This window comes from Ostreococcus lucimarinus, chromosome 15, assembly GCF_000092065.1.
Source record: "Ostreococcus lucimarinus CCE9901 chromosome 15, complete sequence".
NCBI classification, from domain to species: domain Eukaryota; kingdom Viridiplantae; phylum Chlorophyta; class Mamiellophyceae; order Mamiellales; family Bathycoccaceae; genus Ostreococcus; species Ostreococcus sp. 'lucimarinus'.
This window is the reverse complement of record NC_009369.1, coordinates 1-26,790: the sequence shown is the minus strand read 5'-3', so window position 1 is coordinate 26,790 and position 26,790 is coordinate 1. Positions and strand designations below refer to the sequence as shown.

At 60.7% G+C, this 26,790-nt stretch overlaps 19 protein-coding genes and 1 pseudogene across 19 annotated transcripts, besides 1 other annotated feature; 10 read left to right on the top strand and 10 right to left on the bottom strand.

The window, feature by feature from the left end:
- Window positions 1–237: 237 nt before the first annotated feature.
- OSTLU_9603 lies at window positions 238–656 on the bottom strand (annotated as a pseudogene; the record flags this gene model as incomplete).
- Window positions 238–656: a sequence feature.
- A 108-nt stretch (window positions 657–764) lies between these two features.
- Window positions 765–1,793, top strand: OSTLU_40586 (predicted protein; the record flags this gene model as incomplete). The annotated part of the gene is made up of 1 exon (XM_001421648.1): window positions 765–1,793. One exon carries the CDS (start codon window positions 765–767, stop codon window positions 1,791–1,793), a length of 1,029 nt encoding a protein of 342 aa, XP_001421685.1.
- A 100-nt stretch (window positions 1,794–1,893) lies between these two features.
- OSTLU_18251 (predicted protein) lies at window positions 1,894–2,517 on the bottom strand (the record flags this gene model as incomplete). The annotated part of the gene is made up of 1 exon (XM_001421514.1): window positions 1,894–2,517. The coding sequence occupies one exon, from the start codon at window positions 2,515–2,517 to the stop codon at window positions 1,894–1,896; it is 624 nt and encodes a 207-aa protein (XP_001421551.1).
- Window positions 2,518–2,671: 154 nt separating this feature from the next.
- OSTLU_27695 (predicted protein) lies at window positions 2,672–3,319 on the bottom strand (the record flags this gene model as incomplete). Its single annotated transcript, XM_001421513.1, has 1 exon — window positions 2,672–3,319. The coding sequence occupies one exon, from the start codon at window positions 3,317–3,319 to the stop codon at window positions 2,672–2,674; it is 648 nt and encodes a 215-aa protein (XP_001421550.1).
- A 365-nt stretch (window positions 3,320–3,684) lies between these two features.
- On the top strand, window positions 3,685–4,410 carry OSTLU_27694 (predicted protein; the record flags this gene model as incomplete). Its single annotated transcript, XM_001421647.1, has 1 exon — window positions 3,685–4,410. The coding sequence occupies one exon, from the start codon at window positions 3,685–3,687 to the stop codon at window positions 4,408–4,410; it is 726 nt and encodes a 241-aa protein (XP_001421684.1).
- Window positions 4,411–4,639: 229 nt separating this feature from the next.
- Window positions 4,640–5,709, top strand: PRPL4 (Plastid ribosomal protein L4 large ribosomal subunit; the record flags this gene model as incomplete). The annotated part of the gene is made up of 2 exons (XM_001421646.1): window positions 4,640–4,882; window positions 5,197–5,709. The coding sequence occupies 2 exons, from the start codon at window positions 4,640–4,642 to the stop codon at window positions 5,707–5,709; spliced, it is 756 nt and encodes a 251-aa protein (XP_001421683.1).
- Window positions 5,710–5,817: 108 nt separating this feature from the next.
- Window positions 5,818–6,591, bottom strand: FBP17-3 (peptidyl-prolyl cis-trans isomerase, FKBP-type; the record flags this gene model as incomplete). The annotated part of the gene is made up of 1 exon (XM_001421512.1): window positions 5,818–6,591. The coding sequence occupies one exon, from the start codon at window positions 6,589–6,591 to the stop codon at window positions 5,818–5,820; it is 774 nt and encodes a 257-aa protein (XP_001421549.1).
- Window positions 6,592–6,641: 50 nt separating this feature from the next.
- OSTLU_93753 (predicted protein) lies at window positions 6,642–8,129 on the top strand (the record flags this gene model as incomplete). The annotated part of the gene is made up of 1 exon (XM_001421645.1): window positions 6,642–8,129. The coding sequence occupies one exon, from the start codon at window positions 6,642–6,644 to the stop codon at window positions 8,127–8,129; it is 1,488 nt and encodes a 495-aa protein (XP_001421682.1).
- A 44-nt stretch (window positions 8,130–8,173) lies between these two features.
- OSTLU_40730 (predicted protein) lies at window positions 8,174–10,045 on the bottom strand (the record flags this gene model as incomplete). Its single annotated transcript, XM_001421511.1, has 1 exon — window positions 8,174–10,045. One exon carries the CDS (start codon window positions 10,043–10,045, stop codon window positions 8,174–8,176), a length of 1,872 nt encoding a protein of 623 aa, XP_001421548.1.
- A 457-nt stretch (window positions 10,046–10,502) lies between these two features.
- Window positions 10,503–11,840, top strand: OSTLU_27689 (DMT family transporter: phosphate/phosphoenolpyruvate). Its single transcript, XM_001421644.1, has one exon. The coding sequence runs from the start codon at window positions 10,671–10,673 to the stop codon at window positions 11,745–11,747; it is 1,077 nt and encodes a 358-aa protein (XP_001421681.1). The 5' UTR covers window positions 10,503–10,670; the 3' UTR covers window positions 11,748–11,840.
- Window positions 11,841–11,972: 132 nt separating this feature from the next.
- Window positions 11,973–12,406, bottom strand: RPS27 (Ribosomal protein S27, component of cytosolic 80S ribosome and 40S small subunit; the record flags this gene model as incomplete). Its single annotated transcript, XM_001421510.1, has 2 exons — window positions 11,973–12,102; window positions 12,222–12,406. The coding sequence occupies 2 exons, from the start codon at window positions 12,404–12,406 to the stop codon at window positions 11,973–11,975; spliced, it is 315 nt and encodes a 104-aa protein (XP_001421547.1).
- Window positions 12,407–12,873: 467 nt separating this feature from the next.
- On the top strand, window positions 12,874–13,625 carry OSTLU_27687 (predicted protein). Its single transcript, XM_001421643.1, has 2 exons — window positions 12,874–12,894; window positions 13,135–13,625. The coding sequence occupies exons 1-2, from the start codon at window positions 12,888–12,890 to the stop codon at window positions 13,551–13,553; spliced, it is 426 nt and encodes a 141-aa protein (XP_001421680.1). The 5' UTR covers window positions 12,874–12,887; the 3' UTR covers window positions 13,554–13,625.
- A 106-nt stretch (window positions 13,626–13,731) lies between these two features.
- On the top strand, window positions 13,732–14,523 carry OSTLU_27686 (predicted protein; the record flags this gene model as incomplete). The annotated part of the gene is made up of 1 exon (XM_001421642.1): window positions 13,732–14,523. One exon carries the CDS (start codon window positions 13,732–13,734, stop codon window positions 14,521–14,523), a length of 792 nt encoding a protein of 263 aa, XP_001421679.1.
- A 64-nt stretch (window positions 14,524–14,587) lies between these two features.
- OSTLU_18243 (predicted protein) lies at window positions 14,588–15,631 on the bottom strand (the record flags this gene model as incomplete). Its single annotated transcript, XM_001421509.1, has 1 exon — window positions 14,588–15,631. The coding sequence occupies one exon, from the start codon at window positions 15,629–15,631 to the stop codon at window positions 14,588–14,590; it is 1,044 nt and encodes a 347-aa protein (XP_001421546.1).
- A 270-nt stretch (window positions 15,632–15,901) lies between these two features.
- On the top strand, window positions 15,902–16,714 carry OSTLU_40612 (predicted protein; the record flags this gene model as incomplete). The annotated part of the gene is made up of 1 exon (XM_001421641.1): window positions 15,902–16,714. The coding sequence occupies one exon, from the start codon at window positions 15,902–15,904 to the stop codon at window positions 16,712–16,714; it is 813 nt and encodes a 270-aa protein (XP_001421678.1).
- Window positions 16,715–16,950: 236 nt separating this feature from the next.
- On the bottom strand, window positions 16,951–17,664 carry OSTLU_18241 (predicted protein; the record flags this gene model as incomplete). The annotated part of the gene is made up of 1 exon (XM_001421508.1): window positions 16,951–17,664. The coding sequence occupies one exon, from the start codon at window positions 17,662–17,664 to the stop codon at window positions 16,951–16,953; it is 714 nt and encodes a 237-aa protein (XP_001421545.1).
- A 513-nt stretch (window positions 17,665–18,177) lies between these two features.
- On the top strand, window positions 18,178–19,835 carry OSTLU_27682 (predicted protein). The gene has a single exon (XM_001421640.1). It carries the CDS (start codon window positions 18,388–18,390, stop codon window positions 19,807–19,809), a length of 1,422 nt encoding a protein of 473 aa, XP_001421677.1. The 5' UTR covers window positions 18,178–18,387; the 3' UTR covers window positions 19,810–19,835.
- An 86-nt stretch (window positions 19,836–19,921) lies between these two features.
- On the bottom strand, window positions 19,922–21,433 carry SDG3519 (predicted protein; the record flags this gene model as incomplete). Its single annotated transcript, XM_001421507.1, has 2 exons — window positions 19,922–20,361; window positions 20,407–21,433. The coding sequence occupies 2 exons, from the start codon at window positions 21,431–21,433 to the stop codon at window positions 19,922–19,924; spliced, it is 1,467 nt and encodes a 488-aa protein (XP_001421544.1).
- Window positions 21,434–21,613: 180 nt separating this feature from the next.
- On the bottom strand, window positions 21,614–21,763 carry OSTLU_27680 (predicted protein; the record flags this gene model as incomplete). The annotated part of the gene is made up of 1 exon (XM_001421506.1): window positions 21,614–21,763. One exon carries the CDS (start codon window positions 21,761–21,763, stop codon window positions 21,614–21,616), a length of 150 nt encoding a protein of 49 aa, XP_001421543.1.
- A 622-nt stretch (window positions 21,764–22,385) lies between these two features.
- OSTLU_40550 (predicted protein) lies at window positions 22,386–25,373 on the top strand (the record flags this gene model as incomplete). Its single annotated transcript, XM_001421639.1, has 2 exons — window positions 22,386–24,473; window positions 24,612–25,373. Coding segments are annotated over 2 exons (2,850 nt in total), but the record flags the coding sequence as incomplete, so codon positions are not given.
- Between the last annotated feature and the right edge of the window lie 1,417 nt (window positions 25,374–26,790).

The following is a 26,790-nucleotide window of genomic DNA, read 5'->3' as shown; positions in this document are numbered from 1 at the left end:
TCGCCTAGATTCAAGCTCAGCTACACCGCGCTCACTTCTTCACCGCACTGATGTAAAGCACTGCGTTTCGCGACGAACGAGATCGCCGAGTCAGTCTCCTCCGCGCGCGAGTCGAACCGAACCGAACCGAACCGAACCGAACCGAACCGAACCGAACCGAATCGAAACCTTTGAAACCTCCTCTCGCCGCGCCGATTCGAGCGCGTCGCTCGCGCGTTCGATCCCTCGCCGCGCACCGTTATTCCCGCGAATGAACGCATCGCCGTATTTATTCTTCAACTGTCCGTTGACGTATTCCTACCATCGCGCGCCGTCGTCGTTCGTCAGTCCTCCTTCGTCCCGGTTCCGCGTCTTCGCGCGCTCTCGCGCGCGTCCGTCCGCTCCCTCTCTCGCACCTCCGTCTGCTCCATCGCTATGTTCATGTACCCGTCCAGGCACGCCAGCACGCCTGCGTCGGTTCGACGTCGCGTCGTCCGTCAGTCGGGTTCGCGTTCGCGCGGCGCTCGATCGGACGCGCCGCGGTCGTCGATTTCATTCATTCATCTCGCTTGCCCCGCGTCGACGCGTCTCGACGCGCCTCGGTAATCCACGCCCGTGTTCAGCTTCACCAGCACCGTCTTCCCCTTGATCGCCTTGAGGAAATCCGCGGGCGATTTCCCCTCGGACGCGCTCATCGTCGATCGCGCGCGCGTCGGCGTGTGCCGAGGCGATGCGCGCATTCATCAACGCATTCATTCTTCGGCGATTCGCCGCACTCGGCGACGATGGCGTCCATCGCGCGCGCGCCGACGACCGCGTCGCCGAGTGCGCGCGCGACGCGACGCAGAGCGCGACGCGCGGCGACGACGCCGTCCGCGAGCGCGAACGAGGAGCGAACGACGTCGACGTTCGAGCTCGAGCGCGTCGTCGAACCGCTGATCGCGGAGACGAAGACGCTGAACGAGGGGATCGCGAAGTTTTACGACGAGAGCTCGCGGGTGTGGGAGGACGTGTGGGGAAGCGAGGGAGGGGACGGGACGCACATGCACCACGGGTACTACCGACGCGGCGAACCGGTGAACCACGCGAAGGCGCAGGTGGACATGATCGAGGAGAGCCTGCGCTGGGCGGGAGTGCGAGAGGTGAAGCGAGTGCTGGACGTTGGGTGCGGAATCGGGGGGTCGTCGAGGCACATGGTGAGGAAATACGGGTGCGAGGCGGAGGGGGTGACGCTTTCGCCGGTGCAGGCGGCGCGAGCGAACGCGCTGGCGAAAGAGGAGGGCGTCGAGAATATGGCGAAATATCGCGTCGCGGACGCGTTGAACATGCCGTTTGAGGACGGTTCGTTCGATTTCGTGTGGTCGATGGAGAGCGGGGAACACATGCCGGACAAGAAGAAATTCGTCGACGAGTTGGCGCGAGTGTGCGCGCCGGGGGGACGGATTTTAATCGTCACGTGGTGTCATCGAACGCTCGAGCCGGGGCAGAGCGCGCTGGAGCCGGCGGAGCGCGTTTTACTCGATCGCATTTGCGATGCGTACTACCTCCCGGCGTGGTGCTCGATCGCCGATTACAAGGCGCTCGCCGAGGACGCCGGGTTGGTCGACATCGAAACCGAGGATTGGAGCGAGGAGGTCAAGCCGTTTTGGAAGGGCGTGATCAAGACCGCGTTGACGCTCAAGGGTGTGATCGGTCTGCTTAAATCCGGCGCCGCGACTTTACGCGGCGCGTTGGTGATGCCGCTGATGCAAACGGGCTTGGCGACGGGGACGATAAAATTCAACCTGATTACGATGCGCAAACCGCCGCTGTGAGGACGCGCTGGACCAGGACGCGGTCTCGAGACTTTTACGTTTAATGTGAACAGACTGTACCTTATGTAATGAAGAATTCGCAATTTTACCACGCTACGGACTAACGTTCTATTTTCCACGCGGGCGTCGTCGCCGCCAAAAAAGCCAGCGCGCCGGCGCCCGCGAACAGCGCGACGTCCGCAACCGCCCGCCCCGCGGCGCCGAATCCGGTGGAGTCGTGTCCCGTGCGCATGCTTGCCGCGAGTATTCCACCGAAAATAGCCACGAGACTCGCCACGCGGTGCGTCGCCTTGACGTCCTTCGCTCTGCGGTTCATATCCAGTCGCGTCAGCAACCCGAGCGCGTTGAACGAAAACAACCCGAGCGCGTACGTCGCCACCAAGACCATCGTGGCCGCCGCCCCGACTTTCCCGTGCGCGCTCGTGAAGTGTGCCTTGCCTAGATTATTTTTATTCGCGTAAATGGCCCAAAATCCAATCACCCACGCCGCGCCGCCCGCGGAGTTCAGCGCCAGGTGACACCACAACGCGCGCACTCGTTCGCGCCCAGGCGCGAATGCCCTGACGCGCACGCCGATCACGGACGCCGCGCCGCACAGTCCGATCGCGGCGCTCAGGCACAGCGGATGCCACGCGAACAGGGTCGCCGCGGGGACGTACGCGCGCGCCATCCAGAATGCGAAGACGGCGAATGCGCTCGAGGCGAGCGTCGAAACGGACGTCATGACGACGCTCGCGCGCGCGGCGTCGTCGTCGCTCGGCACGAGCGCGTCGTTAATGGTGCGCGTTAATGGTGGAGTCGCGGTCGCGGTCGCGTTCGCGCGACGAGGAGTGCGGCGCGCGCTACGCCTAGTGGACTACTCTCTAACAACGCGTCTATCAGCGCTTCTTCCGGCGACACGGCGGACAGATCCATTTTCCCTTCACCTCCGCGTTCGGATTCAACCCCACGCACGCGAAGTGAAACCACTCTATCGCGCAATCGTCGTTATCGCACCCGATCATCTTTCCGTCCGACACGCTCCGGCACACGCAATATCTCGGCTCGTTTGGATTCCCCGGCGACGCGAGCGCGGATCCCGGCGACGCGCTCGGCGCGTTCGTCAGCGCCTCGAATCCGTGTTCGCCCGCCAGCGCGAGATCAAACTTCGTGCGCTCGCCCGCGCGATGCGCCGAACCGCGCTCGCGCTCGAACGTCGCGAGATCTTTGTCCAGCCTCGTGATGTGGTCGTCGACGGCGTCGTACGTCGCCTGCGCCAGCTTCACCCGCGCGTCCGCCAGCGCTCGCAACCGCGCGTGGTGCTTCTCGAGCGCTTTCACCGCGCGCTGCGCCTCGCTCGCGTCGCGCGACGCGTCCTCGCCCGTCGCTCGCGCTTCGACGAACGGCGCCACGAGCGTCTCGCACGCGCGCGACGCGCGTCGCTGCGCGTCGTCGATCGCGCCGTCGCGCGCGCGCCACGACGCGATCGCGCGGTCGACGACGCACGTCGCCTCGCACAGCGCGCGCGTCGAGGGCGTCGTCGCCATCGCGCGTCGACGCGTGCGGCGACGCGCGACGCCGACGCGGTCGATTCGAATTCGGGTGCCGTCCCTCGTGTGCGCAAACAGTTCGCATGGATGATAAATCGCGGTCGGTCGGACATCGCGCGGGCGGTTGACGACGACGACGCGACGACGCGACGCGCGCGATGGCGCCGGTGAACGCGAGCGCGGGCGTGCGACGACGGGACGCGAGGACGACGCGCGACGATGGCGACGACGCGACGCGCGAATCGACGCGCGAGGACGACGACGACGCGAACGCGAAGCGAGCGGCGGCGCGGCGGGCCGGGGCGCAGAGCGCGAACGAACGCGCGGGCGTGGCGGCGATCCTCGTGTTCATCGTCCTGCGAATGGCCCAGCGGTGGTACGCGGCGAGCGAGGCGCGATACCTGAGCACGACGGACGAGCAACCGCTCGTGGAGGCGAGGGAGGACTTTTTAGATTTTAAGAGGTACGGCGACCTCAAAGAGTGCGCGCTGAAACATCCCAAATTGCGCGTCAAGGGTGGGTTAAACGATGCCGGGTTTAGCAAGACGCGAGGTTTCGTGGTGAAGTTCAATCTCGAGGGCGTGGATAAGTTCAAGGCGTCGCCAGACTACGAGTGCTTCGCGTCGGTGTTTGACGAATTGCGGCTACCCGACGCCAACGCATTCGTGATGAATATTCTGTTGTGCGAGCTCGGTGATTACGACGCGTACAACGCAGAAGAGCTTTCGGTGGGGTTACATTTGGATACCACGGTCGGAATTTACTCTCGTCACATGTTCATAGCCCACCAAGTCTCGGTGCTGTACAACAGCGTGCCGAACGACATGGTCGGCGGAGAGTTAGAGCTGTTCCCTTACGGCGATGGATACCCCGACACCGGCGCGGCGCCGGAGAAGAAGATTCGTCCGAAAGAAAACATGCTGGTGAATTTCCGCGGCGACGCGTTCCACCAAGTGCGCTCGTACAAGACGCGCTCGGGCTCCGAGCGCGTGTCCCTCGTGCTCGAGCAATACGTCATCGACGACGACGCGTACGGCAAAACGATGCGTTTTTTCGAGGCGTTCAAGAGTAATATGACGATGATGTGAGCGTAATGTGAGAGTGACGTGAGAGTAATATTATTAGGTTAGCCCCCGAAATCGAGCCAAACGCGTCGCGCGCGCGATCGCTTCGCCACCCGCGGCGAGACGTCTCGAGGGGGTACTCCTCTCGAGTCTCGAACCGGCAGTGACGTCCGGTCACGCACCCACTCCCCCGCCCCGACGCGCGTCATCACTTCGCGACTCGCTCTCGTGCGACGCGATGCAAGGCTTCACCATGCGCTCGAGCGCGGCGCTCCAAGGCACCACCGCGATCACGTCTCCGCGACCGATCGCCGGTAAGCGCGGCGCCAACGCGCGCGTCGCCCCGGTCGTCCCGCGCGCGGCGGCGATCGATGCGGTCACCTTTGACGGCGCGAAATCGTCCGCCGCCACGCTCGAGCTCAAGACCGCGCGCGCGGAGGTGGCGAGAGGGTTGGTGCATAAATACGTCGTCATGGTTCGACAGAATGCTCGCAGGGTACGTGCGCGCGCGACGCGACACGCGCGAATGAAACATCACCGCGAGGGCGCGCATCCCGGGAAACCCTGAGGCGCGGGCGCGGGACGCGGGACGCGGGACGCGACGCGCGACGCGCGCGGCGACGACGAGACGAACGCCGGTGAATGCGACGATTTATCGTTCGCGGCGTCGTCGCGATCGTCGTCGCGAACGTCGTCGCGATCGTCGTCGCCACCCCACGCCATCGCTCGAGGGCAAACAAACCCTATTCAGCGGGCGTGGTTATCCACGATGACGACCGGCGAGACTGACGGACTTTCTTACGAACGCAGGGCACGGCGAGCACGCTCACGAAGAGCGAAGTGCGAGGGGGCGGGAGAAAGCCGTTCAAGCAAAAGGGTACGGGTAACGCGCGCGCCGGTTCGAGCCGAACGCCGCTCAAGCCGGGCGGAGGCGTGTCGTTCGGGCCGAAGCCGCGCGACTGGTCGATTAAGATGAACAAGAAGGAGCGTCGATTGGCGATGGCGACCGCGTTGCAATCGGCGGCGAGCGCGATGATTGTCGTTGATGATATCTCGGGTAACATCTCCGCCCCGGGCACGAACGCGTTCAACAAGTCTTTGATGGCGTGGGGCGTCGGCGCCTCGGAGAAGGCGTACGTCATCACCAAGGACGCCAACGAAAACGTCGCGAAGAGCGCGCGGAACATTGAGCGCGTCGTGCAGACGGACGTCTCGCACTTGAACGTGTACGACATCTTGAACGCGGATAAGGTCATCGTGGAAGCGTCGGCGTTGGCGCACATTTCCTCCTTTTTCGGCGAGAACGGCGCCGCGTGGGAATAGGTTGCGAGCGAGCGCGGACACGTATAACACTTTAGAATGCTTCTTTGGAACCACCCGACCATGTAATTGATCGTTAATTCCCAATCATAACGCTTACTTTGAATTATATTACACGTACGATGGCGACACCTCCTCGAGCACGATGTCGATGATCAAGTCGCGATTCGGCTTGATGCGCGTGCCATCCGTCAAGACGACGCCGCGTTCGCCGAACGCCGCCGCGCTCGGCGCGAACACCCGTCGCACGCCGCCCCTTTTCATCGTCCGCACGCCGTCCTCGATCGCTTCACAAATCGGTGCCAACAACGGTTTCTTCTCGTACGTGAACGCGATCGGTCGTTTCGCCTTCTTCGTGTTCAAGTACTCGACGCCGTCCTCGGCGTCGACGACGGTCAAGTTGACGCCGACGAAGTCTCCTCGCTTCGCGCTCGCCCCGCCGCCGATCTTCACGTCCCGCGCTCGCAACCCATTCGCGTTGCCCTCCACCGCGAACTCCTCCGCGGTCGTCGACACGTCCACGTCGCGCTCCAGCAACGCCTTTACGATTTCCCCGCCCTCCACGCTCGCGAGGAGCGCGACCAAACCGAGCCCCCCGACGATGCCGAACCGTCGCGTCAGGAACCTCGACGCCGTCGCCACGGGGTCGTACAGATTCACCCCCGACCCGGGCAGCGGTTTGTCTCGCTTCGCTCGCGTCGGCGTCGCGTCGCTCGCGTCGGCGTCGTCGCTCCCGTCGCCATCGTTCGACGTCGACGCCGCGCGTCTCGACGCGTCGAAGCGCCGCGCCGTCGTCGCGGCGCGCGCGCGTCGAAGCGCGCGCGTCGAAGCGCGCGTCGCCGTCGCCGTCGCCGTCGCCGTCGCGCGCGTCGCCGTCGCGCGCATCGTTCGCGTCGTCGCGCGTCGCCGTGTCGCGACACTCGGCGTCGCGCGCGATGGGCGACGCGATGGGCGACGACGCGGTCGTCGTGCTCGTGGCGACGAGCAGGGACGATCGCGAATCGTATCTAGACCGCGCGGCGCACGACGCGCTCGCGACGACGACGACGAAGGCGCGCGATGACGACGACGACGACGACGAAGGCGCGATGCGAAGGATGAACGCGACGGACGACGCGAAGAGGATCTTTATGGCGACGCGAAAGCGCGAACGACAGCGAGAGTGCGCGCAAGTGGGTGGTTTATTGACGCGCGCGTGCCTGAACGCGCTCGAACGGCGAAACGGTGCGACGACGGCGTCGTGGGGACAATTCCTGAGGAGCAAACAGCGAGCGATGCAACGACTGCCGCCGGGAACGTCGAGCGGGATACGAGTGCGCGCGACGCGGTGCATCGCGATCGAACACGAAAGGATGACGTTCTCGAAAACGATGCGAAACGTGGGTAGGCGAAGAGGGGTGTTTGTGGGGATAAATTACGAGGAGTGCGGCGTCGAGCGGTGGCGGTTGCGAAGACGCGGGGGCGACGCGTTGCGAATGCGCGAATATTTAAAGACGCACTGTGGGTACGACGAGGACGACGAAGTGCTGGTGCTGTTGGAAGATAGCGAAGCGAGTACGAACGATGGATCCATCAATCGCTCGTGCTCGAAGAAGGCGATTTTGAAAGCGTGTCGATGGCTCGTCGACGGCGCGCGCGCGGGGGATTCGCTGTTCTTTTACTTTAGCGGACGCGGGCAAGAAGTGAGCGAGACGGCGACGACGACGACGACCAAGGATAGCGTCGCCGGAGGTGGCGCGTACAAGGGTTTGAATAAAACCGCGCTGTGCGCGTCGGACACGCCGGGCGACCCCACGGCCAGGATCACGCGCCAAGAGTTTCGAGAGGCGTTGCGCGTCGACGCGGTCCCGTCAAACGTCCACCTCACCGTGTTTTTGGACATTTACGGCGGCGGTGGCGAGAACGCGCTGCATGACATGCCGTACACGTGTGTGAACGTAACGCTTCCGGACGAGCGCGAAATCAAAGACGCAAAGAATGGTAAACGGGTGTCCCCGGTGACGCCGCTCTGGATGGTGCCGAACGGTGAAAAAGCCGTGAAGGAGTTCCTGGCGCTCGCCGAAACCGCGGCGGAAGCTTACGCGGAGTGCGCTGAGACGAACAAGGCGTATGACGCCATAAAGCGCGATGCGCCGCAAGAAAAGCTACCGCAAGAAAAGCCTGCGGTCGAGGCGAACGCCGAACCAAAGCCAAAGCCAAAGAAACCGTCGCCGCCGATGGGAGAGCCGAATCCGGAACGCGCCGTTGCGGAAGCGGAAGAGGCCCCTGTGCCGGAGACGCACGCGAACGAGAAGTCGAGCGTCGTCCCGGCCCCGGCGGCGGTGATCGAGCGAAACGCGCGAGAGGAACGCGCGGAAATGCAACCGCGCTCGCCGCAGTCAATCGACGAGTCAAAACAGCCGGGCTGTTGCGTGATAAGTTGATGGGATTAGTAGCATAGGATTACTCGTAGCATTTGAATAGTTGATTAGTACATCGAGTTAATAACAGCGGCGTACTTCTCAGTGACGACGTTGCGCTTGAGCTTTTGAGTGCCCGTGAGCTCACCGCCCGGCACGGAGAAATCGGTGTCGAGAATCTTGAACTTTTGGATGCGTTGAGCGTTGGAAACCGCGGTCTTGTTGTACTTGGCGATGCCTTCTTCGATGTAAGCCTTCCACTTCGCGTCAGATTGCGCTTGCTTCACGGTCGTCACGTCGCGGTTGACCTCGAGAGACGTGCCGAAGAGCTTTTCCGTGAAACCTTCGCCGTCGGGAACTTGACGCAAGGTGACGAGCATGGTGTTGTACTTGCGCTTGTCGCCAACCATCATGACGTTAGAGATCGCCGGAAGGTAGCCCTTGATGGCATCTTCGACAGGAACCGGTGCGATGTTCTCGCCACCAGCGGTGATGATGAGTTCCTTGATGCGACCGGTGATGGAAAGCATGTTCGTCTCCGGGTCGATGGCGCCGACGTCGCCGCTGTGCAACCACGCGTCTTCGTCGATGCTTTCTTGGGTCTTCGCCAAGTTGTTGAGGTAACCCATCATGACGTGACGGCCACGGAAGCAAATCTCACCTTCGCCATCCTTGTCGCGCCCCTTGACGTGGTCGAGCTTGATCTCGACGCCCGGAATCGGCACGCCGCAAGAACCGGCTTTGAAGTAATCAGACTTGCACACATTTTGCGGACCAGTGTTTTCGGACATACCGTAAACTTCGAGAATGTGGATGCCGATCGTGCCGAAGTAGTCGAGCGTGTGCTTCATGATCGGCGCAGCGCCCGTGAGGCATACTCGCGCTTGATCGAGACCGATAGCGGCGTGAGCCTTCTTCTTCATGAACTTCATCGCGAAGCCGCCCATGAACGGGTGGCCGACGGTGGCTCCGACTTGAGACGCCGCGTGCACGCCCGCGCACTTACCCTTCATGAAGGCGGAGATCTTGGCCTTCAAACCGGTGATTTCCTTACCCTTGGCTTGCAAGCCTTCGGCAAACTTCTCCCAAACGCGCGGCACGGCGAAGAACACCGTCGGTTTGGCTTCGATGAGCGTTTCCTTGAGCGTACCCTTGAGCGCGTCCGGGCGCGCAAAATACACGGCCGCGGTCTTGTCAAAGTCCACGATGCACATCAACGGCGAATGGATGTCGACAATTTGCGCGGCGATGTGCGAAAGCGGCAAGTACGACACCACACGCAACGGCCCCGAAGTAATCGTTGGGTTGTGCAAAATGTTCGACGACGCCGTCCACGTGCAGTTGTCGTGGGAAATCATCACCCCTTTCGGGTTGCCCGTGGTTCCGGAAGTGTAGATGAGCGTGCAGCAGTTGCCCGGCTTTTGCGCGGACATGCGAGCTTCGAGGGTATCATCGCTCACCGCATCGCCGAGCTTCAAGAAATCCTTCCACGTGTACACCTTGGCGAGCGACGCGTCCTTCGCGCCAGCCGGATCCGAGAAGGAGTCTTCGCGGTACATCACGATCGCCTTGAGCTTGGGCAATCGCGATCGAATTTCCAAGATCTTATCCAATTGCTTTTGCCCGTCCACGACAACCACGCGCGCGCTCGAGTTCTCGATGATGTACTCGCACGCCGCCGGTTCGTTCGTCGTGTAAATCCCGGCCGCGAACCCCCCGGCGAAGATGGCGCCGTTGTTCGCCATCAGCCATTCCGGAGAGTTAAACCCGAGAATGCACACCGACTCGTATCGTTCCAATCCGAGATGAATGAACGATTTCGCCGTTTTCACGCAATCGTCGTAGTATTCCTTCACCGTCCATTTCTCCCCCGTGCACGCCACCAACGCCGTGGTGTGTCGAAGCTTGCTCTCCTTCGCGGCTTTGAAAACCTGGTGCATCGCGCGTCGATCGCCCTCGTCAGTCTTCCGCGTCGTCGTCGTCGTTCGTCCGTGACGCCATCATCGCATTCCGCGCCTCGCCGACGCGTCGTCGTCGTGCGATCGTTCGGACGCGGCTCGCGCGCGACGACACGGGTCCGAATCCAATCCAATCCGAGCCAATCCGCGCCAATCCAATCCGAGCCCCCCTCGATCGTCGTTCGTCGCGGCGCGCGTCGGGACGCGCCTCGATCACCGTGCGCGGCTTCGCTCCCGCGTGTCCCTCCTTCCCATCGTGTTCAATCTTCGCCAGCGCGTCCGCGGCGACCGTGTACTTCATCGCGCGTCTCGTCGATCGCGAGGCGCGCACTGGCGCCCGGCGCGACCGTCGCGAGGCATTCGCGCGATGGATTGATGCGTCGATTCGATGCGTCGATTGCGGCGACGGACGAGCGCGACACGACGGCGCGCGGGCGAAGGAACGAACCGTCGACGCGCGAGCGAAGGAACGAACCGTCGACGGGCGCGTCGCACCGAACGCGCGACGCGAGCGCGCGGTCGCGCGCGCGGCGATCGAACGCTCGGACGCGCGCGAGATTGAGATTGGCGCCGAAGCGGGCGAGGGCGAGGCGAAGAGGCGCGCGTCATGGCGTCGACGAAATCAAAATCGGTGCTCGCGGAACCGAGCGCGACGCACGGCGGGACGCGCGCGAGGACGAACGACGACGCGAGGGCGAACGCGAGCGAGCAAACCATCGCGCGGTCGTGTCTCAGGGCGTATTTTTTTGTCGCGGTGTGGATGACGATCTCGATGTGCGTCATCATGTTTAACAAGTGGATCTTGGCGTACAGCGGATTCCGGTATCCCGTGGCGCTGACGATGTGGCACATGGTTTTTTGCACCAGTCTCGTCACCGTCCTCGTCAGGGTGTTCAAGGTGACGAAGAGGTTGAAGATGACGCGAAAAGAGTACACGCGCAAGGTGATGCCGATCGGGTTCTTTTACGCCGCGTCGCTGTGGTTGAGTAATTCGGCGTATTTGCACTTGAGCGTGTCGTTCATTCAGATGACCAAGGCGCTGATGCCGGGGTTGGTGTACATGGTGGGGGTGTTTTTTAGAATGGAAAAATTAACCGCGACGACGTCGATGAACATGTTCGTCATCGCGATCGGCGTCGGCATCGCGGCGTACGGGGAGTTGAACTTCGACACGCTAGGCGTAACGCAGCAGCTCAGCGCGCTGTTGTTCGAGGCCGTGCGGTTGATGTTGGTACAAATATTAATCACGCGTCAAGGCATGGCGATGAATCCGCTGCAGTCCTTGTACTACGTCTCCCCGGCGTGCGCGTTCTTCTTGGCGTTTCCGTTAATGTTCGTCGAGTACCCGGCGATGATGGCGGACGCGACGTTGGTTTTCGATTGGAAGATGTTGACTTTGAACGCCACGTGCGCGTTCGCGCTGAACCTCGCGGTGTTTTTACTCATCGGCAAGACGAGCGCGTTGACTATGAACATCGCGGGCGTCATCAAGGATTGGATGTTAATCTTCGCCTCGCAGCACTTCTTCGGTAACCCGGTGACGTTTCTGAATTACGTCGGCTACGTCATCGCGTTTCTGTCCGTCTTCATGTACAATTTGAACAAGCTCAGAGAGAAAAAGCGAGAGCAGGCGAAGAAGCAGAGCATCGACGTCTCCGCGCGGCGAGCGTCCGACGCCGCGTAGTGAGCAGAGAATTATTTCCCGCCCCGCGGACGCGTGAAACGCGTTTGCGTGTATTCGTGTATTCGTACGTAGAAAAATAGACCGCGTGTTTAAGATAATGCGAACGTTCGTCGTTACAAACTCACACACCTACAAATTCTTCTTTTCGACCACGCGCCCTAACGCCGCGTCGCCAAGAACCTCTCACAACCTCTGATACTAGACTACAGGAAGCGGCGAACGCGATTAATCGCCCTTACGGCGCCATTCGCAGCCTTCCGTGAGTCGCGCCTTACCACCGGTCGGCTGGCAGAGCACCGCAGAGCACGAACCGCAGAGGACGACGGATTGAGAGTGGCTGAAGATCGTCGTGATGCTGCGCGAGACGAAGAGCGAGCGAGCGCGTCGGTCAGTCGCGAGTTCAGACACCGCCATCGAAAGCCTCGCGCGTCGGTCGCATCGAGTCGCATCGCGCGTTCGTTTCCGTGTACGCACTTGAAGCAGCCTTGGCACTTGACATCCATGAAGAACGAGTTCGGCGACTGCACCAATCGCTTGAGCTTGTGCTTGCCAGCCTCGAGCGCGGCGGGCGGGTTCAAAAGATCGATGTCTTGAGCGAGAACCTGGGCGCGTGCGACGTCACGTGCGATGTCAGTGCGTGATCGAGCGTGCGTAAACATTCCTCGCGTTCCGCGCGCGCGTCGGCGTCCGCGCGCATCTCGCGCGTCCGTCACGCGCGGCGATGCGCGCGCGTCGACGCGCAAACTAGGGTCACGGCGCGCGCCATCATCGTCGACGCGCGCGCGCGCGCGACGCGCGACGCGCGATCGAGCGCCGCGCGATCGAGCGCGACGACCATCGCGCGTCGTTCACCGCCCTCGCGCGATCGCATCACCGCGCGACGTACCATCGTATCGGACTCTCGTGCGGCGCGGAAAGACGGACCGCGCGACGACGACGCGGGGGACGCGGGGCGCGCGCGCGCGGTCGGTCGGTCGCCGCGGCGCTCGAGTCGCGATCGGTGAAATCGATCGTGGTCCCGATCCCGTATTCCGACCGCGCGCATCGCTAGAAGACGCGCGATGTCGAGGCGTTTATTCGGACGAAACCGCGCGTCGTCGCGGCGCCGCCGCCGTCACACCGCGCGCGAACGACGAAAAGATGGCGGGTGCGTGCGACGTGAAAAAGGACGACGACGCGAGCGACGACGCGCGCGCGATGCGCGAGCGCGCGCGATGGGCGACAGCGCACACCGATCGCGATGGACGACGCGATCGGCGGCGACGGAAGCCCGACGGACGACGACGACGACGACGACGACGACGGATGGGTGGATAGATCGATCCGCGTTCGCGATGACGATGGGCGATCGACGCGACTGACGCGGTTGTTTTCGTTTGCGGCGCAGAACTCAAGAAGCTCGGCACGGGAGCGAATGAATTGAAGATCGAAGTCAACTGCTGCAACGTCAAGAAGCTCGATTTGAAGTTCTACGGCATCGAAAAGCCGCGCTGCAAAGTCGTGTTGAAGTACAAGGACCACGAGTACACGAGCGAAGAGCTCGCGGGCTTGGACCCGACGTGGGAGGAAGAGTTCATCTTCTGCGTCGATGACGTCGAGAACGATAAGATCTCCGCCGTGTTTTATATTTGCGACCAAAAGTTGGGCGACGAGCAGCACTTCGCGTTGAACAAGCTCTTGCGAAAGAAGCAGACGTTCAAGGGCCTCGTCGTCCCGGGGGGTAAGGCGGACTTCATGTTCACCGCGCTCAACTTTGGCGAGGAACAAGCGGCGGAAGAAGACGACGCGTTCATGGATTTCCTTTAGATTAACGGCGCTCGTCGGCGCGGGTTTGGATGCGCCCGAAGCGATTGATGAAAAACGCAGACACATAAACTTAACACCGGCCCCCCCATCAGCGACGCGACTCGAGCAACCCGACGCGCTTCCGCGCCCGCACTTCCGCGCGCGTTTTTCCCCGTCGCGCGCGAACGCACGCGCGAAAATGTCTGCCGCTCCTACTCTAGCTTTCCTCAAAGTCGACGCGCGACGCCCCTTGGACGACGCCGCGCAATCGCTCGACGACGCGTCGTCGAAAGGATTCGTCAAACTCGACGCGACGTTGTCGCCCAAGTTTGCGGCGTCTACGACGGCGTATGACGTCTTGATCGCGCCTCGAGCGACGCACGTGAACGTGATGGCGACGTCGTTCGCACCCGGGTGCACGATCGCGATCGACGGCGTGATCGGGAACATGGCGAATCGACCGGCGAACGCGACGATCGAGGTGACCGTGACGGCGAGCGGCGGGGAAAAGACGACGTACTCTTTGACGACGAAGGCGACGGAAGCGATGTCAAACGATGGCGAGGTGGTGCTAAAGGAAAAACCTAAAGTGGATGACGAAGAGGAACACACGCACGGGCACTCGCACGATGGAGTACCCTGCGACGGCACGCACCACTCGCACGGACACGGGCACTCGCACGCGGAGGGCGAAAAGTGCGAGCACGACCACGGCGGTGAGGAGTGCCACGGACACGGGCACGGCGAGAAGAAGCACGATCACGGGCACGGGCACGGGCACGGCGAGAAGAAGCACGATCACGGGCACTCGCACGCCGACGGTGAAAAGTGCTGCTCCGACGAAAAGTGCGAAGCCCACGACCACGGGCACGGGCACGGTGAAAAGAAGCACGACCACGGACACGGGCACGGTGAAAAGAAGCACGACCACGGACACGGACACGGTGAAAAGAAGCACGACCACGGACACGGACACGGACACGGACACTGAGTCGCTCGGCTCGATAGAATGAGTTTTTTCGTCGTCTGTTATGGCACATCTACTATTTCTAGAATCACATCGGTCTAAACTTACGCGCGGCCTTGAGACGAGCGATACGTTGCTTGTCCTGCTCAAACTTTGCTTGGAGCTCGATAATCTCATTGCGCTTCTTTTCCTTGCTCTGAAAGCGATAAAACTGTTCGCCGGCGATTTTCTTTGGCTCCTTTCGCCTTCTATCCGCGGTGGCGGCGCGTATGCTTCCGATGGTTGTTCCCGTGGACTCCTCCGTCGTCTTTCTGCGTCCACGTTTCGCTTCTACCTTTGTCCATCCATCGTCACTCTTTACCGCGTTAGCAGCCTCCTCAGCCGCCGCTTCCTCGGCTTCCTTCTTCTCAAACCACGCGTCGATGCTCGCCGTCACGGCTTGCGCCGAGCCGGGACGCTTGCGGCGGTGTGCGGCGACCCAAGCGTTGAGCCCACCACCGTCGCGATCGATCTCGTCCCCGCTCACGTCAGGTGCTTGAATGGGCTCGACTAGTTTCTCCGCTCGCGCCAAGAATGTCTCCACGGCGCTTCCCACACCGCCCGCGCGCTTCTTCTTCCGCTTGACGGAGGCGTTTTCGTCGTCGGCGTCCAAGCGAATCACGCACGCCGCCAGCTCGGGCGCCTTACTGAGCGTGATTTCGTCGTACTCCAGAACCCCAAATCCGAGCGCGTTCACCACGGCCTCGATCCCTCGTCTCCCCCACGATCGGGGTTGCCCGCACGCGAAGAAGCAGTCGCCGTCGCTCGTCGCTCGGCAGAGCACGCGCAGCGCGTGCGCCGAGTCCTTGCGAACGCGCACGCGCACGCCGACCGCGTCCCGCAGCAGCGACGACGACGCCCGTTCGCGATCTTGCCCTCGTTCGTCCGCCTCCCTCGACCCCGTCGCGTCGTTCAGCGCCTCCACGTCCGCCGCCCGTCTCGCCGCCGCCGCGCGCGCCTTTTTCGCCGTCGCATCTTCCTCTAACGAGCGTTCGTACGCGCTCAGGTCCCCGCCCGCGGCGTCGAATCGCACCCACGCCTCGCGTTTCTCGCTCTCTCGCTTCCGCTTCCGTCGCTGCGCCCCGCTCGCCATGGATGCGTCGCGCTCCGTCGCCGCCGACGGCGCGACGGACGCGCCGATCGTCAGTCACACGCGGACTGTCCGTGGACGTGACGGTCCGTGTTTGTGGCGTTCGTTTCGGATAGCGCGCGCGCGGCGTCGCGCACTCGAGCGCGCGCGACACGCGAGCGCCGTCGATCGCGCGAATCTCGCGGACCGCGCGCCTCGCTCGACATGTCCTCGGCGTCTCAGATTTTCATGGCGCGCGCGGTGTCGCGCGCGGTGACGTCGCGTTTGCGCGCGATGGGTTCGTCGGTGCGATCGACGCCGGCGCCGAGCGCGTCGACGGCGCGCGCGCATCAGCAGCGACGAAGCGTGCAGCGCACGCGCGTCATCAGCGCGGCGTACGCGAATGAAAAGGTGGGGGATTTCCCGAGCCTGGAGTTCCGATGCTTCATCAAGGACGAGGCGCAGAACACCGTGAGCGCGTGGCACGGCGTTCCGCTCAAGAACGCCGACGGAACGTTCAACTTTTTGTGCGAGATCCCGAAGGAGACGAAGGCGAAGATGGAAGTGGCGACGGATGAGAAGTTGACCCCGATTAAGCAAGACACGAAGAAGGGCAAGCTTCGCGATTATCCGTACAACATCAACTGGAACTACGGCATGTTACCGCAAACGTGGGAAGATCCCAAGCACGAACACCCGACGATGAAGGTTTCGGGCGACAACGATCCGGTTGACGTCGTGGAGATCGGTTCCAGCGCGTTGGCCATGGGTTCGGTGACGCCGGTGAAACCCGTGGGCGTTTACGCCATGATTGACGATGGTGAGCTTGACTGGAAGGTGATCGCGATTAGCGTCAACGACCCGAAGGCGAGCGACATCAACGACGTCGCCGACGTCGAAAAGCACTTCCCGGGCGAACTCGAAAAGATTCGCGTGTGGTTCCGTGACTACAAGACTCCGGACGGTAAGCCACAAAACAAATTCGGTTTGGACGACAAGTGCATGGATAGAGCGTACACGCTCGGCGTCATCGAAGAGACGCACCACTTCTACAACGATTTGGTCTCGGGCAAGCGCGCGAACGACGAAGAGCTCTCGCTCGCTTAGAAGTTTCGTAATGAATACAAGATAACGTCACAAAGTGCTGAATGCGTGCAAAGTAAGTAATAATACAAATTGAATCGTTGGATGGTGTATGGTCGGATCTATTTGTCGTCTCGCGCGTTCTCGCGCTCGCCGACGAGGCTAAACCCGAAGCGTTCAATACGCAAATCACTAAACTCCGAAACGCTCGACGCCGCCGAGCGCATCTCACTAATAGGGTAGATCGTACCCATCGCTATTCATGGACCGGTCGGATTCATTGCTTTATCCTTTCGAGCCTCAGTAGTCCTTCCGTTGCCGAACTGCTCCGAGTTCCTCGTGGCGCACCTCTTCCTCTTCAGCCGTTGTCGAATCAAGCACTGGCGACACGTCTTGTTGTTGACACCGAAATGAAGAACCACACTCAGCGTTCGTCGACAGCCTCTGCAAAAAGTTGACTCTTCTGAATGCGTGACCGACTCCGTGAAACCAGACTCGTTGGGCGCGAGACGTCTTCTGATTTCAATCGGAACTTCGTGAAGCACGGCGGAAAAATCGACGTCGGGATCCATCGCGTCGCCTCGCGAGCTACCTGCCGTCGCGAGCATCGACTCGATATGTCCTTCATCGCCCCCCGAGCTGACTTCGTCCATTTCGTTGTCCTCGTCTTCGAACGCGCGCGCGTCCTCGGCGTCCGCCGACTCGCCTTCGCGTTTCGGCGACGTCGGCGACTCTGTGAGTTCACCCTTCGCACGTTTCGATCTTGAAGACGCTTTCGCCGCGCTCGCAGAGCTAACCCTGTTCTTCTCCGCGTCGGATGCCGTGGCAACATCGGTCGGTTCGTCTGTGTGAAGTCGCGCGGCGACGCGCGGCGTCCCGGTCGTTTTCACGTCGAGCGCGTTTGCTCCTTCGACCGCTTTGCGCCGACGATCGCGCGCAAGCGCCCGCGCGCGCGTGCCGTGTTGCGTCGACATACGCGTTCTCTGCGCGGGTGACGTGCGACCTCGCGAGAACCCGACGCCTCGGCGCGCGCACCGCCCGAACGAACGTCACCGCCCGAACGAACGTCGCGCGCTCGCGCGCTCGCGCGCGCGTCGGTCCACCTCTCGCCGCGCGCGGCCACGCCGCCGCGCTCGAACGCGCGCGCGCGTCGAGTGCTCGCGCGCCTCGCGCGACGCGACGCACTCGTTCCGCGGCGCGACGCGCGGCACGACGTCGGCGCGTCGCCCGCGCGCGCCGCGCGCGTTCAATCGCGTTCAATCGCGGGCGTGTGTGACGCCGTGTCTATTCGCGCGCGTTGCGCGAAGAAAGTCGACGTCTCGATCGTGACGCATACGCGGTCGGTCGAAATCTACGCAGGTCTGAACGTCACTCGAATACGAAATCGTGCGCGCGTTCGCGCGAAAATAAACACACGCGCGCGAAACCCTAGGTTGATGCATCGCGCGCGTTTTTTCAGGCGCGAGAATCGACGCCATTCGCACACGTTCGCGGTTCGCGACGTCACGCGCGCGCGCTCGGCACTCGCGCGCGCTCGTCGATCGAGACGAGAACCGCGCGTCGATCGCTCGCGTCGTCGTCGAAGCCGCGACGCAGAGACGGCAACGAGACGGACCCGCGTCGGCGCGAATCTGATCTCGAGCGCGACGGCGCGCGCGCGGTAGACGCGAACCGAGGTCGAGGTCGAGCCGGTCGCGATGGACGTCGACCAGGAGCAGTATTACGACGACGGGGGGGGAGGAAGCCGGAGAAGAGGACGCGGACGAGGCGATCGCGGCGGAGATCGACACCACCCGTACGGCGACGACGGCCACCGCGGCGGACGAGGCGGGGGACGAGGCGGGGGAGGACGAGGGCGAGGACGGCGCGACGACGGCGCGCTGTCGTTTCGTGATTTCTGCTACAAGTACTTGCGCGACGACACCACGCCCGCGGAGGCTGAGAGGCGATACGAAGAGTACAAGAAGGAGAATCAAGAGGCGTTTTACGAGAGGTACTTTCGAGATCACAGGCACGACGAAGGCGAACGCGCGCGAAATGATCCGCGCGTGCTCGTGGAGACGCTGAAGAGACGCGACGAGCTCGCTTGCGCCCGTGCGCACGAGTTCTTCGCGTCGAAAGCGGACGGGAGCTTACGGATTTACGACGAAGGTGACGCGGAAGGAAAAGACGCCGACATGGGCGAAGGCGAACACCAAGGTGAACACCAGCAGGAAAAGAGGCGCTCGATGGTGCCCATCGAAGCGTGGCACCCCACTCGCCTCGGAACCGACTATAAGCAAACCGGTCGACTCATCGCCGCCTTGGACGCGGAAAAGGGCATCGACAACAATCCATTGTTGGACGGCGACGAAGACTCGGGGATGGACGCCGAAGCCGCCGAGGACGACGTCGCCGCGCTCGAGGCGCTCGGAAACGAGGCTAGCACGCCGGAGAAGTTGGACGAGCGATTGTGCTACTTGGTTCGCGTGCACGGCGTGGATTACTACAGACGTATCTCCGAAATGCAACCGGTGACGTTTCTTGAAAAGCTTCCCTCGGCGTTCGCGAAGCGCGATCCAAAGCCGGAGGACACCCCGGTCTCCTCGATTGCGCAAAATCCGTACGCCGTTCGTCTGTTCGCGACGGTCGACGCGAACGTGAAGCGACGCATCGCGGAGGGCGATCCCCAGGTGAAGAAGCTCGGCACGTCTGAGATCGAGAGCAAGCTCGACGAGTGGATTCAATCTTGCGTCGTGAAACACGACGAGCAAAGATTTGGTTGCACGTTGAGCACCAAGCTCTTTGTCGCGGAAGAATTCGTCATCAAGCACATCAAGACGAAGCAAGCGCATCACGTCGAAGACATGCGAGAGCGGCTTTTTGACGAACAGTACCGCAAGAATGTCGTCGAATTCTTAAAGTACGACGAACACCGCAAGGAGAACAAAAAGGATCACAAAAAGCGGTTCGGAGGGGTGATGATGATGCAAGTCCCAGGCTCCGGACCCGACGGTCAGTTCGTGCAGGTTCCCATGGGAACTGGCGGAGCGAAGATGATCAAGGGAATGGCTAGGTACACGGACTTGGACGCCGCCGTCACTGAGAGCCGCGTCGTCATCGATTACGGCGACATCTAATTGCCGATACGTTTAGAGAAAGGTGCAATATTAAATTTCACTTCCAGATGTCAAGGTTTACGCAGTATATCCATCAAGATCTTGATAATTGTTCTAATGAGTCGCTATGTCGCTACTCGTCTCTCTGCAGACGCTCGATCGATTCGTTTAAGCGTGCCATACTCTTCGCCAGCACTTTTTTCTTCTCCATGCGAAAAGCGATGGCTAACCTCACTTGCGGAGACGTCGCGGCGTCGTGTAACTCTTCGTCCTTCTCGAGCGTCGTCGAGAAGTTGCCGAGCGCCAAAGCCAAAAGAGACATGCACGTGCGCAGAGCTTTGATTTCCGTATCCTTCGAAACCACGTCTGCGTCAATCTCGCCGAACGGCGCGTCCGCCGCGCGCGAAGCCTCCGCCGATGATTTCGAATATAACACGCGTAGGCCCGCGAGCGCCTTTTTATCCATCACTTGACCCGCGCCGAACACGCTTAACTCAACGTTCGGGTCATCTCCGACTAATCCAATTCTCTCAAGCGCCGTCGCTTGCCAAGGCGCCACCTTCGCGACGGTGTCTAGATGCGTCGCGGATTCGCTCGCCGACTCGCTCGTCGCCGCACCGATCGGTGCTGCGGCTAAGCCTCCGATTTCGCGAGCGAGCTCGATGAGCTTTAAGTCCCACCTGAGTTTCACGCAGTCGAACGGATTGTCTTTGACTATGAATCCGTAATCGAGCAATAGCTCGTCGTTGGACAAGTTCCCGTAGCTCAACTCTATGGGCTCGCCGGACGTCAACGCGCGTCGAGCAATCAACTCGACGCCACCGGCGTTGTCGCCTTCTTCGATAGCCCGCACACTGACGGATGGATTGAACGAGTGGTTGCAGATATCTATGACCGGAAGCATCGCCGGAGCCGAGTTCGCACCAACCTTGAACGCCCTGCTGCTCGCGCAAGCAGTGGCCCATCCGAGCGCGTTCGCGTCAATCGTCATCTCCACGCGCTGTCGCCCAGGGTGAGCTTCGTCGACGTAACTCTCGCCATCATCCACCGTTAGAGCGTTTCCAGCGAAAGTACCGAGGAATCGCGCACGCTTATTGATTTGCTGTACGATCGGAGCGTATTCCAGCGCTCGAACGGCGTCCGGCGGGAAAAACGTGGGCGAGCCTTCGTGTACCGCAGGAAGGAGCGTGATATATGGTGCAAACGCCGAGTGGGCGCCGGCCACGCGCTCGCGAAGCAGCACCAAGCCTACTTTCGAGCTCCAAAATTCGTTCGGCACTCGATCGACGACGTTCTTCAGCGGCTCGCTGACGTCGTCGGAGTCGCACCGCAACATGAGTTTCGGCGGCAGAGAGACGAGCCTCTCGCCGTCGGCGATGTCACCGTCCGCCTCGAGCGACCAACCGAAATTCGGTCTGTACGTCATGCGCACCCTTTCGTGTATTTTTCCGCCTCGATGATCGAACCACGTCGCGAACGTCGCCAGAACGCCGCTTTGAACTCGCGCTTTCGCATCATTCGCGAGCCGCTCCTCCTCTGCCGTCGTCGTCGTCGTCGCCGTCGTCGTCGTCGTCGTCGTCGTGCGCGTCGCGAGGAGCTCGCGACGACGCCACCACGCCGTCGACGAAGCGGGAGCGTCGGACATGTTCGCACGACGACGCGACTCTCGCGCTATCGCCCCGCGCATGCGTTGCGGTGTGCGGTCTGCGCGGCGTCGAGCGTCCGCGCGAGGGCGTTCGCGGCGAAGGAACGATGGATCACGTCTACCGGTAACTAATGAGATCTAACATTAAAAATAAATTCCCCACGCGCGCGTCCGTCGTTCTCACGCCGTTCTCCAGTTTTTCCGCACACACTTGCGCATCGCCTTGAGCTCGCGCGCGCAATCGGGCGCGTCCTCTGGAAGCCCGTTCCAGTGGACGTTCTTTCGTCCGCACTTCTCGAACGCCTCTGCGATGTCTTCGCATGCCTTCATTCGCGTCGCTCGGCACAGCTCGTAATCGCTCGCCAACCCCTCGCACGCGCGTTCGCCGTTAATCGCGACGCACTGCTTCAACGCGGATGCCTTGGGCGCGCACGCGCTGGCGATTCGCTGACACCCCTCGACCGTCGTCGCGCTAGACGTGAACCAACCCATACGAACGATCGTCCTCGTCGTCGTCGTCGTCTATCGCGACGGTTTCGCACCGAACGGCGGCGTCGTGTGCGGACGTGTGCGGCGTCGTGTGCGGACCGATGGACGCCGATGACGCCAGCGCCCCAGACTGCCGACATAGAAGCGCGCGCGCTGTGATCGCGAGCGCGGTGACCGCGGCGACGGTTCAATCGCGAACGTGCGACTCGTCGTCGTCATGTCCAGCGAGGACGGCGGTGCGCGCGCGACGACGACGACGACGACGAACGGTGGCGACGACGTCGAGCTGTCGGCATCGCGCGCGCACGACGGCCTTCCGTCGAGCGAACGCGGGAACGATGGGTTAGGGGCGCAGGAGTCCGTGAGCGAGGTCGTGGGTGAAGTTTTCAGCGGATACACGTGTCACTCCATCGAGGTACGGCGCGCGCGCGCACGTTCGCGTCGAGACGGATGCTTTTGCAAGATGATTCAAAACCGACGACTGACTGGGCATATATTATTTCATCGACGGGCGCAGAGAGGACGCGTACACCCGGGAGATATCGCCGAAGCCGCGTCGCTGGCGAGCATCGATTTACCACCGGCCAAGTATCCTTTATTTGACGCCATCGGCGACGATTTCGTGGAGACTGGAAAACTGAGCAAGCTCCAACTGGAGGGTGTCATGTTCGCGTGTCAAAAGCACTGCGAATTCGCGCCGGATGGCAAGCGTTCGGGTTTCATGATTGGCGACGGTGCGGGGGTGGGCAAGGGACGACAAATTAGTGGAATTATTATCGATAATTTCGTGCGAGGCCGTCGGAAAGCGGTTTGGATATCGAGCTCGGGCGATTTACACCGAGACGCCGAGCGCGACTTGAGCGATTTGGGAAGCACTATTAAGGTTATTAATTCGTGCCCAGAGCTCGATCGCGAAACTCGCGCGTTCGGGTTATCGAAAGAGTATCAAGAGGGCGTGTTGTTTACCACCTACAGCACGTTAGTGAGCAAGACGCAGAAGAAGAGTCGTCTCGATCAAATCGTAAATTGGTTCGGCGGCGAAGACGCCGAGGGCGTCGTGATTTTTGACGAGTGCCACAAGGCAAAGAACTTTAGCGCGTCTTCTGATTCGGGTAGTAAAGTTGCGGCGGCTGTGATTGCGTTTCAGGAACGCTGTCCTCGCGCGCGCGTTGTGTACGCGAGCGCCACAGGTATCTCTGAAGTTGGGCACATGACCTACTTGGCCAGACTCGGTTTCTGGGGCAAAGGGACGCCATTTAAATCCGCGGATACGTTCATTGAGAGCATGAAGTCTCGCGGTGTAGGATTTTTAGAAATGCTCGCCATGGAAATGAAGGCAAGTGGGAAGTATGTTAGTCGAGGTTTATCTTTTAGGCAGGCAGAGTTTGAGCAGTACACGATCGCGCTCAGCAAAGAGCAGCGTCAAATGTACGATGACGCGTGCGACTTGATGTCGCTCATCCGTAATGCGTGTATCGAAGCTGTGCGTCGAACTGGTTCCGATGGAAAAGGCGTTTGGAGTGCGTATTGGAGCGTCCATCAAAGATTCTTCAAGCTCTTGTGCATCAGCATGAAAGTTCCGGCGGTCATCGCCAAGGCGAACGAGGCGCTCGCGCGAGAGCAATGCGTCGTCATCGGGTTGCAAACGACAGGTGAGTCTCAAGATGCGTCAGCCAACTTGACTTTTGGTGAAGACGTCACGGAGTTCGGGTTCCTGAGTACGACGCGCGAAATGCTCGTCAATTTCTTGAACGTGCACTTTCCGACTGAAATCCACGGCGCTTCAGACGGAGCGGCGGCGGAAAAGTCGGCGCCTTCCGATTGGTCGAGCGATTGGAGGCGTGCAGGCGGCGCGGAGGTAGAGAGCGAAGGCTACACTGGTCGTTTTCACACGAATGCCCCAGCCAAGGTCGACGAAGAGCTCGTGGACGCTAAGGAAGAGTTGATCAATAAAGTCATCAAGTTGAGGTTACCGCCGAACTTTCTCGATGCTCTGATTGATGGGCTCGGAGGGCCGACAGAAGTTGCCGAACTCACGGGAAGAAGCGGTCGCATCGTGCGTCGAGGCGATAGGCTCATGTACGAATCGCGTGGCACGACGGCGTCTAGAAAAGGAACGAGCATCAGCGGCGACGGTGATGTGCTCGGAGTGAACATCGCCGAGAAGAACGCGTTTATGAATGGTGACAAACGTGTGGCCATAATTTCGGACGCGGCTAGTACCGGGATTTCATTGCACGCGTCGAAAGGCGCGAAAAATGTCCGCCGCCGCGTGCACGTCACGATAGAACTTCCATGGAGTGCGGACAAGGCGATTCAGCAGCTCGGTCGCACGCATCGATCCAATCAGATTACGGGTCCAGTGTACGTGATGTGCTCGACGAATATCGGAGGCGAAAGACGCTTCGTCGCCGCCGTCGCACGACGCTTGCAAAGTCTCGGGGCGTTGACGAGAGGTGATCGACGTGCGGCGACTGGCATTGATTTATCCGATGGCAATCTCGACTCGTCACTCGGGCGACACGCGTTGAAGAAGCTCTACGAGGCGCTCGTCGCGCTCGATGCGAATCTCCCGTCGGGCGTCACGCTCGAGGGCATCATGTCGCATGTGAACGACGACGATCTCGAGGGGAAACCCATCTCGAGCTGGCAGGATTTGAAGCTTGAACTTCGTTCAGCGTTATTGGAGCTCGGAGTGCAGGTTGGACTGCGAAATGACGGCTTTTCGGTCGAAGAAGCGACGCTGCTGCAGGAAATTGGATACGGCAACAAAGATCTCGGCGACGTGCGCAAGTTTCTCAATCGCCTACTTGGACTTCCGGTGCGAACGCAAAATATCATGTTTGCATACTTTGCTGAAACCTTGGATTGCGAAATCAAATTAGCAAAGGCTGAGGGGAAGTACACGGAGGGCGTGAGCGATCTCGGTGGTTCTTCCATTCGCATCGAACCAGAGTCGAAGACGATTCTTAAGGATCCGTACCACGGACAAAAACTCGTGTCGACCAAGGTTTTCATAGATCGCGGTATTTCGTTTGAGCGTGCGCTGGATATTTTGGAAAAGAGCAAGAATCACGATCGAGACGGCTTCTACAAGATGAAGCGCGAGATGTATGGGCGCGCGCAAGTCGTTCTGGCCATCACCAAGCCAGGTTCGCGAAACTTGTTCATGCTGTGGCGTCCGAACACCGGCGCAAGTCTTTTCGAGATGGAGTACGACGAATTGCGCGGCAAATACATGATGTGCACGCCCGACGTGGCGAAACAACCGTGGGATCTTGTGCACGAATTGACCGAGAAGCATTGCATGCACGGCGTGAATTGTCACGTTCGACAAACCATGGGCGCTTGTACCGCGGGCAAACGCACGGTTGACTGCACCGTGATCAGCGGCGCCGTCGTGCCTTGCTGGGGAGAGCTCGAACGAACTTTGGATAGAAACGCGCACAAGTTTAATAAGGCCGATCGCGGCATGCGCACGGTGCGTGTCGTCGACGAAGTTGGCCGCAAAGTCATCGGTTTGAGATATCCCGAGACCTTGCTTGCGCACGTGAAGGAAAGCATCGAAGTTCAATGGGCAGAAAAATTCTCCACTCCGGAGTCGCTCGCTTTGTTGGATGGCGGTGACGGCGACGGCGACGAAAATATGAACGCCATCTTAGGTGTGTCGATCGAAGCACCTACCCCGGTAGACGCAGCCTCCAGGGCGAAGTGCTTTCGGAAGACGAAGACGATTGTGGATTTCTTCGGCGCCGCCGCGAAGGCGAAACCGGCGACAAACGCCGCTTCGTCAAAACGATCTCACCAAGCCGTCGGTGTCACCGCGGTTCAACAAGACAAACCGAAGAAGCCGTTCTTCGATCTCACTGAAAACGCGAATAAACGGACGAAAGCAGAATGCTGCATCTGCGGCGAACAGTTTCCGGAAGGCGCGAAAAGCGAAACCATTAACGCGCACATCGACAAATGCCTGAAAGACGGCGAACCACTTTGATGTTTCGAATTTAGCGACTAGCAACGATAGCGAACATGAAGAAGAATTAATTGTTTTGCCTTGCCTGTCCTGCTGAAGAGATTCGCCCCTCGAGACGCGAGCGCGCGAAGCGAGCGCGCACGGCGCGAGTACACCGAGGATGTGCGAGAATTAGATGAGTCGGAAAAATCTAAAAAAATACGAATCGAAGAGAGAGTCGAAATTCTCTCGTAATATCACAACGAACCCGCGCCGTCGTCGTCCCGCGTCGTCTCCCAGCGCGTCGCCCCTCGAACGCGCCTCCCTGAAACTAGGGTTTAGCTTGCGGCATAAAGGATCCTCCGCAGGCTTTCTACCCAAATCGACTGTGTGTCACGCAAGATGAGTGCTTGGGGTTCCATTATTTTCACAGAGGACAAACTACGACCGGTCGTTTGTCGCCCAACACGAACACTGAAGAAGGCACTTTGACGCAAGAGTCCGGAGACGTCCGGAGCGTCGAGGGGGAAGTCTGCGGTGCCGTGCTGGTCGACGAGTGATGGCCGTAGGGTGTCGTGAAGGTGCACAGGACGGATGCGAATGCTAGTGACTTTTCGGGTTTAGTACGATCCAGAGAACCTAGGGTTGGGTGTAATAAGTATTAGCTAGTCGGTCGGTTACGGCACTTCTCCCGAAGCGCCTCCCTCCCTCATGCGTAGGGTTTAGGGTTTCGGTTTAGGGTTTAGGGTTTAGGGTTTAGGGTTTAGGGTTTAGGGTTTAGGGTTTAGGGTTTAGGGTTTAGGGTTTAGGGTTTAGGGTTTAGGGTTTAGGGTTTAGGGTTTAGGGTTTAGGGTTTAGGGTTTAGGGTTTAGGGTTTAGGGTTTAGGGTTTAGGGTTTAGGGTTTAGGGTTTAGGG